Consider the following 12,508-nt stretch of genomic DNA (forward strand, 5'->3'; position numbering starts at 1 on the left):
CACACAGGAAGGGGACCATCACACTCCGGGGACTGTTTGGGGTAGGGGGAGGGGGGAGGTATAGCATTAGGAGATACACCTAATGCTAAATGACGAGTTAATGGGTGCAGCACACCAACATGGCACATAGATACATATGTAACAAACCTGCACATTGTGCACATGTACCCTAAAACTTAAAGTATAATAATAAAATTTAAAAAAAAAGAATAACAGTAATGGCAATTAGGTAGGGCTGTCCCAGGCCTGTAGAGGGCCAGAGCTGGATGTCCTGATTCCTCGTCAGACCCAATCTTCATCAATCCACTGTGGTGGCCCCGGCCCTTGAGGACCCTCTACAAGCTGTATCATCTGGGCCCCCTTGCCCACCAGCTTCCAGTTGGATCAGCCAATGGGAGGCTACAGCTGGAGGTCAAGAGGCAGGACTACAGGGGTCAGGGCATCCTCCCCCTCTCCTCTCCCTGATAGGTCTTGGTTTGGCAGTTACTGTGTCATTGGGTGCCTCTCTTTGGTATCAGTTCTTGTTCATTCCACTAACAACTTCTTACCCTTATCCACTGGGGCCCCCTCTCCTGTGGCCAGCCCCAGGGTGCTTCACCTCTCTGGGCTGGTCTCCTTTAACTTGTCCACACCTTTATAAATAGCATCTTCTTTAAACTCTCTTTATTACCCCTTTGAGTGTGCTGTCTGTTTCTTACCAGGACACAGACAAATATAGCACCTTGGTGGGAATTAGAAAAACGCACCCAGATGGGTACATGGGGGTTCATTATGTTATTGTCTTTACTTTTATATGTATCAAAGTTTTCTAAAATAAAAAGAGTACCAAAAAGAAAAGAAAAAGACACGTCTTTTGGTGGATGGTGCCCTGCAGGGGTGTAGCTTGATGACCACAGAAGTGAGGCTGGATTTCAACACCAACTCACTCCTGCAGCTTCAAGGGGTGAGTTTGTGCAGTGCACGAAATGCCCAACCAAACCTGGCAGCCTTACAAAAGGGTGGGCAGATCCCTGAAAGCTGGGAAATATCTTGAGGATAAAGTGGGGATAGGCCTGGGTCTTAAAGAGTATTTGAGACTTAAATGGGAAATTGCACTATGCAAGGAAAACCTGTAGGACAGGAAGGCATAGGATGGCTATAGGGAGTCGACTCTATAAGACAAGGAGGGTCCCTGGAGAGAGTATGAGAAAGAAGCGGGTGGAGACCCTTTGATTGCTGAGCTATAACATGTGGATTCTAGTTGATGATCCTCCAGGCAGTCTGGGGCAGTGTTTGGGCACTGGGGCTCCAGAGCTAGACTGGGAGTAAGTCATGGTTTTGCCAGCTATTAGCTCTGTAAATTTGCACATTTGCTTATTCTCACTAAGTCTCAGTTTTCTGTTTCATAAAACAAGGATAAAATACTCCCCATCTCCCAGATTTGCTGTTGGGCTGAATTTAAAGATGTGTGTCAAATGTTTACTGCAGTGCCTGGTAGTTATTGGACATTAGCTACTATCCTCAAAAGTTTTTAAAGAGAAGGATGATATGATGAAAGCAGTATTTTTTGAAAATTAATCATACAGCATGTGCAGGATGCTCTAGAGAGGGAAGAAGAGCATGGGGGGGTCACTTTGAGGCTGCAGGGGGGTGTCTCTCCAGTGAGAGAAATGGGAAATGGGAAAATAGAAGCAGGCATAAGAAGCTCTGTGAGAAGAAGAGGAAGAGGACTGGAAGATGGACAGATTGTGAGAGTAAGGAGTCAGAGAGGGCCCCAAGCACATTTCCAAGATCTTTAGCCTCTACTTATATAAATACCCCTAGGCAGCTTAGGCAGCTCACATCGAAGGACTGACAATTTTGACATTTTTGTACAAGTGAAAGAAATGTGAAACTCAGAATCATTTGATTTTACCCTTCTGTTTTACTGAACATTGGTAAATCTACCTAATTAAACCCAAGATTCTATTACAAAATAAAAGCCCTAATAGACACCTCAATCATTCCAGTAACCACTGCTTACTTCTGAAATGTCCCCAAAGCAGGTTTTTCATATCCAGAATTTCTGCTGATTAAGATCTGAGGTAGGGCCTCTGCAGTTGAGAATTGGCATCCTCACAGAGAACTCTCTTGGATAATATGTAATTTATAAACCCAGTTCTTACTACCCAAATTAGCAGAACTGAGGAAGGTATCAAATCCTTGACCTAAGCTAACATTTGGGATGGAGGGAGGAAAGAGTCATTAATGTTAAGTAGAGGTGATGTGGTTTGGCTGTGTCCCCTCCCAAATCCCATCTTGACTTGTAGTTCCATAATCCCCAGATGTCACGAGAGGGAACTGGTGGGAGGTAATTGAATCATGGGGGCTGTTACCCCATACTGCTCTTCTCATGATAGTGAGTTCTCACAACATCTGATGGTTTTACAAGGGGCATTTCCCCCTTTTGCTTGGCACTTCTCTTGCCTGCCACCATGTAAGATGTGCCTTTGCTCCTCCTCCACCTTGCACCATGATTGTGAGGTCTCTCCAGCTATGTGGAACTGTGAGTCTATTAAACCTCTTTTTCTTTCTAAATTACCCAGTCTCAGGTATGTATGCTTCAGTGTGAGAACAGACTAATACAAGTGGTTTCTTATAAGTCCCCAGTTTTGCATTTATTTGTAGGCAGACCTACCTAAGAACTCAGTGCCATTTTAAAAAAACTAGTCTGAGGCTATTTTAGCCACATCTTCATCTGAAAAAATGTATTCCATGTTTTCACTATTTGGCATTTTTTCCAGGAACTAGATCCAGTTTTTGCCAGGTGTCTTGGCTGACTGTCAGAGACAGTCATCTGGTTTTGCATGGCATCTCGTTTTATAGTTTCTGTGGCATCTCCCTGAGCTGTTCTCTCCCTCACTGTCTTGCAGATACTTGCCTGAGATCATGAATGATGGGCTCACCAACCAGATTAACAATCCCGAGGTGGATGTGGACATCACTCGGCCTGACACTTTCATCAGACAGCAGATTATGGCTCTCCGTGTGATGACCAACAAACTAAAAAATGCCTACAATGGCAATGATGTCAATTTCCAGGACACAAGTAAGAAAATCCTTCCCAGCACCAGAAATTTTCAGAGTAAAAAATGGTTTTAGAAGATGACGCCCTGACTTTCTTCAAGAGCAATATGCCCTTTTAATTTTTTCTCATTCTTCCTCAGGCTGTGATGCTTGTTATAGTCTTTTGGACACAGAGCTCTGATCCACAAAACATAGGATACGAATAAAATCAAATTCCACAACACAAGGAATAATTGCAATGGATTACATTCAGCCATACCAAAGCTAAAATTGAGTTGATTTGACATCTACCAGCTGATTCATTAATGACAAACAGCAAAGTAATTTTTTCACTTTCTCCTGTCCTCATTAGTATTCACATCTGACCCAAACTTCTGCCCTGTTCCCACCAAAAGAAGAAAGCTCAGCAGATTGCTTAGACAAGCCTGAGCTAGAATCCCTGTCTTCTTCTTTATTAATTAGAGTCTCTACAAATTACTCTACTTCCTAAGTCTCGGGTTCCTCTTCTATAGAATGGGAAGCACTCCTGCTTCAGAGGCTTTTAGAAGCTTCATTTGAGGAGCTATGATAGTGTCTGGTGGGTAGATGTAGCTGACTACATCATTTCCCTCTCTATCCAGCTATGCACATACACAACCCATAGACATTTGTACCTGAAATATTGAGAGAAATTATAAAATTCTAGTGCAATATTACACACAAATATTGAGAGAAATTATAAACTTCTAGTGCAATATTACACACAACTATTTCATCAAAGAAGCATCGAAAATGATTTGGAAGACTATTAAGTGAACATTGACATGAAACTATATATAGGTTTTGTCTGAATGGTTTCAAGATGAATAACTACAAAAAAAGTTTTTTCTGTCAGTGTTGCTTGTTGCTTTTTAAAAATATTACCCTTACAAAGAGAATTCCCAGGACAAGGATTCTTGACCATGAGATGTGAAGTTGCCAGTGATTCTGTAATTTGGTCACTGAATCATAAGATGATGCTTGTGTGCTTGGATTAATGAGATAGAAAGAAATGAGTTACAGATAGAAGACCTCAAGTCATTTTCAGTCATCGTCATCAGCCTACCAAGTTATCCCCTGCAGAAAATTTTTGTGCTGTATTCCATTTTAAAGAACTCAAAAAAATGATTTTCTAAACACAGAATAATTACCAACCCAATGAACGTTATTGCTGTAAAATTCCTCAAAATAATCCCATTATCTCTCCTCCTTCTACTAAACCCCTCCTTTCCTCTTCAGAAGAGAACATTACACAGGTTTCAGCCATTGTTGCTTCACACTTGTTAGCACTTAGCCTTACAGCTCTCATTTTATCCATTGTCTTCTCCATTAAATAAAATGCTCTGTTATCTAGAGAGTGGCTATTGGAATGAATAATTCAAGATACATAAGAATTAGTTGGCTTGGCTTTTTGCTTCTCACTCCTCTCTGACATAAACAGGTTATACACATATCAAGCTGTAAAGCTCAGGGAATGGCCAGAAGGCAGAGATCTTACTCCATTTCCCCTCAAAAGAAAATAAAATCAACAATTAAGAGGATCCCAAGCACCAAATGTGGCCCTCTATTTTAGGCTAGTGTCTGTCATACAAACCATTATCACATTTTATAACCATCAGCATCCTTATTGCTTTGAACATTTTTTTAAGTTACTCATCCCACCCCTTAATATTTGCATTTGTGATTCCTTTTCAAGAAGAGATGGGGCCATTATTTTTTCCAGCCAAAATCTCCTGTCATATTTGCTTCCCACATTTTTTAATATTCTAAATCATTTTAATAATATCTCTGTAAAGGTTGTATTACTTCTTGTTCATGACACCAGTGTTCAGAACAATTCCCTTAACAATTCTGATATCTCTGAATTTAATTAACAGGAATTTTCCCCTTTGTAAAGGCCACTAAAGATAAATCAGAGAAAATGTTAAAAACCTAGTATAGTGTATTGAAGTGATCTCATCTGGTATTTAGATGTCCCATTAAAAAAAGAAACTGTGCTCATTCTCTAATTGTGTCTCTCTCATTCAAGAGGACATTAGAAGAGTCCCGACATTGCCCCAGCTTTACTTAAGTAGCATCCAGCAGCTAAGGATGGCCCTGGTTTCTCATGAGCAGCTCAACAGGGCATCACCATTCAGACTAGCAGGGAGGAGTTTAGGGACATTGGTTGGAAATCACTGAGCAAGTGAGAGAAATAGCTAATGTCCTTACAAAGCTTCCAGTTTCCTGAGCCCTTCCAGGAACATCATTTCTCATAACAGATAGATATTATTACTCTCATTTTTATGGGTGAGGAAACGGAGCCTCAGTAAGTCTAACTGGCTTACCCTGGTACATTTAAATAACAAATGTCAGGGTATGTTCCAGGTTGCCTTGGCTGTAGGAACCATGTTTTTTCCATCAGGCATCATTGGCAGCACTGGGTTTGGTGTCCTCGAGCACTCTAGTGATTTGTCTTCACACACTCCCTCCAAGGTCAATATTGTCAACTGTATTTGTTTAAGTGAGGAAACTGCAAAAGTTGAGTAATTGCCCAAAGCACATTTATTTATTCAGCAAGTATTTGTTGAGCACTTGCTGTATGCCAGGGGCCACTGAAGGCCTTAGAAGTACAGAAATGAACAGGATTTACCAAATCTCTACCATCTCACAGATTGTGTTCTCAGTTTACATTCTTGAGAAGGAGATAAACAGTAAGCAAGTGAACAGGCACATAAATAATACCACCTCCAAGCAGTGAAAAGTACTTTCATAAAGCTAGTAATTGGCAGCCTGATCTGGGCCAGGTCTGAGTGTCAGCGTTTGTCAAACAAGAAGGAATCAAGCCGTGAGAAGTGGGAATAGGGAAGAAAGCAAGTTGGGCAGGAAGGGACAATGCCACCGTGGGTCGACATACTCCTTGGGTACCAGGGCCTTGGTTTCAAGCAGAGAATGGCCAATTATTTCTGTCAAGGGCCATATATTAAGTATGTTAATCTTCGAGGGCCACATCGTCTCTGCCACCACTACCCCACACTGCTGGTCTAACGTGATAATATGTATGTGAACAGGGGTAGTTGGATTCTAATAAAACTTCATATATGGACACTGAAACGTGAATTTCACATACACTTTTTACATGTCATAAAATATTATTCTTCACTTGATTTTTTTCAAACACTTAAAACTATAAAAACCGCCAGGTACAGTGGCACATGCCTATAGTCCCAGCTACTTAGGAGGCTAAGGCAGGAAGTTCACTTAGGCCCAGGAGTTTGGGGCTGCAGTGAGTTATGATGGTGCCACTAAACTCCAGCCTGGGCAACAGAGCCAGACCCTATGATTGATAGATTGATAGATAGATAGATAATAGATTTTATGGATATCTATAAAATATATTTTTTTATGTAAATAAACCATTTTGGAGTTATGGACCATACAAAAGCAAGCAGCAGGTCATAGCTTGTCAACTTCTGGTTTAAAGGAAGAAGCTGGCTGGGACAGAGTCCAACCTTGCTCTCAGGAGAACACAGGTGGGGGAAAAGGAGGCCAAAAGTCATATTGATAGAGACCTCTCACTACTATTGCTGCTGCTCCTCTCATTTCCTATTCTTAGAACTTGTTTTCCTCTTCTATATTTTTCTTTTAAAATCCTTTAAAAAGCATAGTATCTTCCTAGAGCAATGGCTCTAAGTATAAAAAGAGCAAAGCATGGAATTTCTTAAACTTAAGTACTGGCCAGAAGAAATGTCTTTCTAAGGCCAACAGGTAGGTGTGGCCTCCCCTGGAGTCTGGGGTTCACACATTCCTTGGGTGATGCCACCCAAGGAATATCTCGGGTATCAATTGATATTGTTCTTCAAACACCTGTTTCTGTACAGTCCCCCCCACTCATCACACCCCTGCCTATTAAAAACAATCCTGGGCCGGGCGCGGTGGCTCAAGCCTGTAATCCCAGCACTTTCGGAGGCCGAGGCGGGCGGATCACGAGGTCAGGAGAGCGAGACCATCCTGGCTAACACGGTGAAACCCCGTCTCTACGATTAGCCGGGCACGGTGGCAGGTGCCTGTACTCCCAGCTACTCGGGAGGCTGAGGCGGAGAATGGCGTGAACGCAGGAGGCGGAGCTTGCAGTGAGCCGAGATCGCTCCCCTGCAGTCCGGCCTGGGCGAAAGAGCGAGACTCCGTCTCAAAAAAAAAAAAATCCTGTCGGGTAGGGTGGGGGGACCATGGATGGGGAGATTTTGCCTCCCACCACCAGGCCCCATATCTGCTGAGCTCTGTTTCCACTCTTTCCTGGTTGGTGGTTGTGTTAGTCCATTTTCATACTACTATAAAGAACTGCCCGAGACTGGCTAATTTATAAAGGAAGGCGGTTGACTCACAGTTTAGCATGGCTGGGGAGGCCTCAGGAAAATTACAATCTCGGTGGAAGACGAAGGGGAAGCCAGGCACCTTCTTCACCAGGTGGCGGGAAAGAGAAGTGCTAAGCCATGGCGGGAAAAGCCCCTTATAAAACCATCAGATCTCGTGAGAACTTACTCGCTATCACGAGAACAGGATGGGAGAAACCACCCCCATGATTGAGTTACCTCCACCTGGCCTCTCCCGTGACACGTGGGGATTATAGGGATTACAATTCAAGATGAGATTTGGGTGGGGCCACAAAGCCTAAACATATCAGTGGTCTAACTTTGTTTTTCAATCTTTCCACACTAGGTGATGAATCCAGTGGCTCAGGGAGTGGCAGTGGGTGCATGGATGACGTGTGTCCCACGGAGTTTGAGTTTGTCACCACAGAGGCCCCCGCAGTGGATCCCGACCGGAGAGAGGTGGACTCTTCCGCAGCCCAGCGTGGCCACTCCCTGCTCTCCTGGTCTCTCACCTGCATTGTCCTGGCACTGCAGAAACTGTGCAGATAATCTTGGGTTTTTGGTCAGATGAAACTGCATTTTAGCTATTTGAATGGCCAACTCACTTCTTTTCTTACACTCTTGGACAATGGACCATGCCACAAAAACTTACCGTTTTCTATGAGAAGAGAGCAGTACTGCAATCTGCCTCCCTTTTTGTTTTCCCAAAGAGTACCGGGTGCCAGACTGAACTGCTTCCTCTTTCCTTCAGCTATCTGTGAGGACCTTGTTTATTCTAGAGAGAATTCTTACTCAAATCTTTCGTACCAGGAGATTTTCTTACCTTCATTTGCTTTTATGCTGCAGAAGTAAAGGAATCTCACGTTGTGAGGGTTTTTTTCTCATTTAAAATAAAAAAGGAAGAAAGAAAATAATTTTCCTTGTAAAATCGGGCCAAACCCCAAGACAGCTGCATTTTCAACAAAAAAGCAAACAGAGAAAAATAAATGAATTTTAACGCTGTAAGTTCAGCATTGACAGCCAACTCCCAGTGTAAGCTTTTTTGTGACAAATCCAGGTTTACAAAATGCTTATGGGGAGAAAGCTTAAAGTTTGTTCTAAATGTAGTGAAAATGCACTGTTGTCTTGGAGGTATCATCTTGCACTCTAACCAAACAACACCAAATTAATCTGGAGGTACTGATACTAAATTTGGAATCCTGTCTTTAATATGAGAACAAAAATTACTACAACTCAGCACCTCTCTCTCACCCTGCCCAATTTCAATTTAGTAATGGCACCATTTTTCTTAATTCCCTTAATGTCTGTCCGCTGTATCCAATTGGCACAGATTTTCCCCTTCATCTTCAATTACTAGTAGCTACCCCCATCAATTCACCTTCCTCAAGAGTCTCAATTGAAAATAACCTTTGATGATACAATCTCTGCTTTTGCCACAGGTTTGACATTAACTAGATATTTCTGCCCCTGTGCTCATTACCCTCCCAAAACAATAGTTTTTTTTTTTTTAATGAATTGATACACAATTAGATCCATTCCTGAGTTTTCATTTTTAACTATTTACTTTGTGTCAGTTGGTTTCTGCATCACAAGGGCATTCTCTTACAAAATAACTCACAACAGAAAAAAATGTCAAGACAAAAAAATATATATATATAGTATTGACATGGAGATTTCTTTCACTTTTTTAGTCTTAGTATGATCATCTATTTTTATATCTATATATATATAAATCACAGATTTTAACTTCTTAATTCCAAGCTCAGGGTTGACACACCTTTGTAAGAAAATGTTTTGTCAACCAGCTCTTCTTGTTTTGTGCTGCTCAAAGAAGGGATTCCTCAGTGATCTGTGAGCACCAAGAATCAAGAAAGAGAACTTTTTATGTATCTAACTGTCCATTTATTAAAAGTTTGCCAGGGCACACCCTTCTGCATGAGTGTGCTTCAGCCTGGGTGCTCCAGACTACACCAAACTCATGGGATGAGCCATGGGTGTGCAGGGCTTTACCGGTGATGGAAACTGTATGTGTAAAGAATGTTATTCATGAAAAACCATTGCTTTCATGTAAAACACCTTCGGCCTAGGATTCCTGCCTGGCACTTGGATACATTACCTAACTCAATAGGCCAATTTAGAGCCACAGCCTAACCTGTTCACCAAGTATGCCAAAGCCAGGCCTTATGCTCCCCCTGACAGAGAGAAGCAAAATAAACCAAACTGGGGCTTTATGAATACAGTTGGCTATCCATATGTTTCTTGGTTTTTATGATGCATCTGGAGTAGGGAAAAGTAATGTTTCAAGACACCATAGTATGCCAGTTACATTTTAATTAACTCATCGACAGTATTGACACATAAATGGTATTTTTCAATCTCTGTTCTCATCAAAATTAAAATTAGCTATTGATTTAGTCATCACATTTAAGTAGAACACATGTGGCACAATAGTATTAAGTATATTTGAGCACTTTTGCAAGACAGAAAGTATTTACAAGCATCTATTGCTACTTTATGCCTAATGAAATATAAAACGTAGGATGATGAGAGACTTTGTGGCATTCTTTCATTTAAACCTTTATGAAATTAACCATCTAGTTCATCATTACATACTTCTAGAAAACCATCCATTTCACTGCCCACATTTTGGCTTCCTACCACAAATTCCACATAAGACTTCTCTATGAAGGACCAGTCATTTACATTGCTCATTTCATTCTGTGTTCAGAAGTCAGTATTGTCTTTCTCCAATAATTAAAGTGCAATACAAATTAAATCAACCTTGATTTTCCAGACTATTTGAATAATAACTTGTTTTATGGCTTTAAACTCCAAGTCTTTCCTTTTTAAAATATTTCTGCATTCTCTTTTATGAAATAGATCAGGATGCCTTGTTTTTCCTATGCTTTCACCCCCAAAAGGTTTTGTGCATGTGTATGAATACACATAATATTAATGAATGTGAACCCATGTTCTATACGCACTAAACACACAGATAATATATAAACGCCTGCTTCATTTGTTTCAACACCTTCATTATCAATATGACTCATATTGATGAGATATAGTGATGCATAATGAGCCAGGCAGAGAGCTGAAATGATATCAGTTAATGATGTCACAGTGTTAGCACCCCGCATGGATGTGGTCAAAATGTCATTCAAGTTGTACTTCCTAGTTTTTATCATCATACTACTAAATCATATGATTTTCAGACTAATTTAACACGAGAAATGTTTTGGCCCTAAAGGATTTCACTTAACCTAGTTACCCTATTTCAGTAAGTATTTTGGAATTCAACTCTCAAATTTTTCTCATTTCAGCATAGTGATAGGGGATGCAATGAGGCTTCATTATTTTTTATAACCTGCCCCTCATTTGCTCTGATGTTCCCTAATTCTGTAATCATATCATAACTTTTGTTATGAATAGAGAGGAATGGGCTCACTGAAACCCGACACTAGAAATTGGTGGGTGATGCTCATAACTGCAAACACTTAGCTTATTGAAGTGCCTCTATTTACATGTTCTTTAGTTATAATATGTATTTTTCTAACAGAAATACACGTCTGTAATTGGTATATATTATACTTTGTATGTGTCACAACAAAAGCTAAAGAGGCTAAAGTCTTTAGCAGAGAAGAATGAATTACAAATTTACCAATAAGAGCTCTGTTTATGGTTCTGTATTGAAGGACAACCATGACAACCTTCTGTCATTTTCACGAAGGCCAAGTTGGTACTTTGATTATAGCCATCGTAGAACATTAGCACTAGAAATCTGTCTCCCTTACAATGACTTACCTAGCTAGCATTAAGTAACTTGTATCACCTGCTTTAAATGTAAGGGATAGAAAATACTATTTTGTCTACACTGAAAAACACTATTATTCATTGATAAGTAGTAATAATTATAAAAGTAACATTCTTTAAAGCAAACACATTGAAAATATTATTACAGGCAGAACCCTGATTCTTAATTTATATTCCCTGCTGCAGACATTAGCCTTCTTTAATTCTTTTGCCATTACATACATGTTTCGGCTACAGACTGAACACCAACTAAAGTCCCTAAGGAGGAAAAAAACAACATATTCCTGAGATGTGATTCTTTTATTACTTCTTTTTGCAAAGCTAATTATCAAATGACTTGATTAAACGTAGAAGCATTAGCAAATGCAAGTTTTACCTAAAACTTGCAGAAATTTAAACACATTTCCATTTACTTACTAACAGACCTGATTTTTATTTAAAAACACAATTTAGCTTTGCCAGCAGAAGAGTAAAGGAAACCATAACTTATAAATTTGCAATGTGTTCTTCCTTGTTGGAGACATTAGCCAGTGTTTAGTTTTAGACCAACTTATACAAACAGAGTATTGATTTGTACGCATTCTGGAGACTTACTATATCATGGTTTGCTATGGCACGGACTCAGCTTAGCATGGGGACATTTTGAACTTCATTCAAAGTTGAGTAGTTACTGGAAGCTTTGACATTGCCTTGTAATGAGGTACTTCCAAGAAAAGACCCCTAACAATGGCATAATAGTGAGGTCTCTCTGTGCATATACATAATATATATGCAGGATAAATGTGTGCACCAATCAAATCTAAAATTTTATGTGACTGTCAAATGAATATTATTTGGGTTAAGATTTTTCATTTCTGATTTGGATAGAAAATTGCTATTAATCTTGTATTAAAATAGTTTTTAAAAATCTACCAGTGCCCTTTCTGCATTTTCTTAATTATTGTCATAGTCTAAATTTCAGAGCCATGGAATTTTTTGTTTGAGACATTTTTAGAAGCTTCAATATTAAAAAACAACAACAAACCCCCTATATTAAAACAGTGCCACTCTCCAAAGTATACTCAGCATCTGAAATCAGGAACTATTTGAACTTTAGAACATTTAGAGCTTCCCAAATGTGTATGGAAAATACTGTAGCTCTATTCTTTTGTACTGATTTCTTCTCCGAGGATAAATTCAGTGACTTGAAAACTGATGTCAATACTTTATAAATGAGGTCAGAAAATAAGATCAAATGTGAAAAGACTAATAATTTCCCAATTTAGCCAATTGCATTGATT

The 12,508-nt window shown here is 39.9% G+C and overlaps 1 protein-coding gene across 1 annotated transcript in view; it reads left to right on the forward strand.

Moving 5' to 3' along the window:
• Window positions 1-12,137, forward strand: part of GPC6 (glypican 6) — a 1,190,656-nt gene extending 1,178,519 nt beyond the window's left edge. The window contains exons 8-9 of the mRNA XM_032151101.2: window positions 2,892-3,067; window positions 7,762-12,137. Of these exons, the coding sequence (XP_032006992.1) occupies window positions 2,892-3,067; window positions 7,762-7,964 (379 nt within the window). The 3' untranslated portion in view covers window positions 7,965-12,137. The remainder of the gene's footprint in view (window positions 1-2,891; window positions 3,068-7,761) is intronic.
• Window positions 12,138-12,508: the final 371 nt, after the last annotated feature.

The sequence above is a fragment of the Hylobates moloch genome, unplaced genomic scaffold, assembly GCF_009828535.3.
Source record: "Hylobates moloch isolate HMO894 unplaced genomic scaffold, HMol_V3 SCAFFOLD_4, whole genome shotgun sequence".
NCBI classification, from domain to species: Eukaryota; Metazoa; Chordata; class Mammalia; order Primates; family Hylobatidae; genus Hylobates; species Hylobates moloch.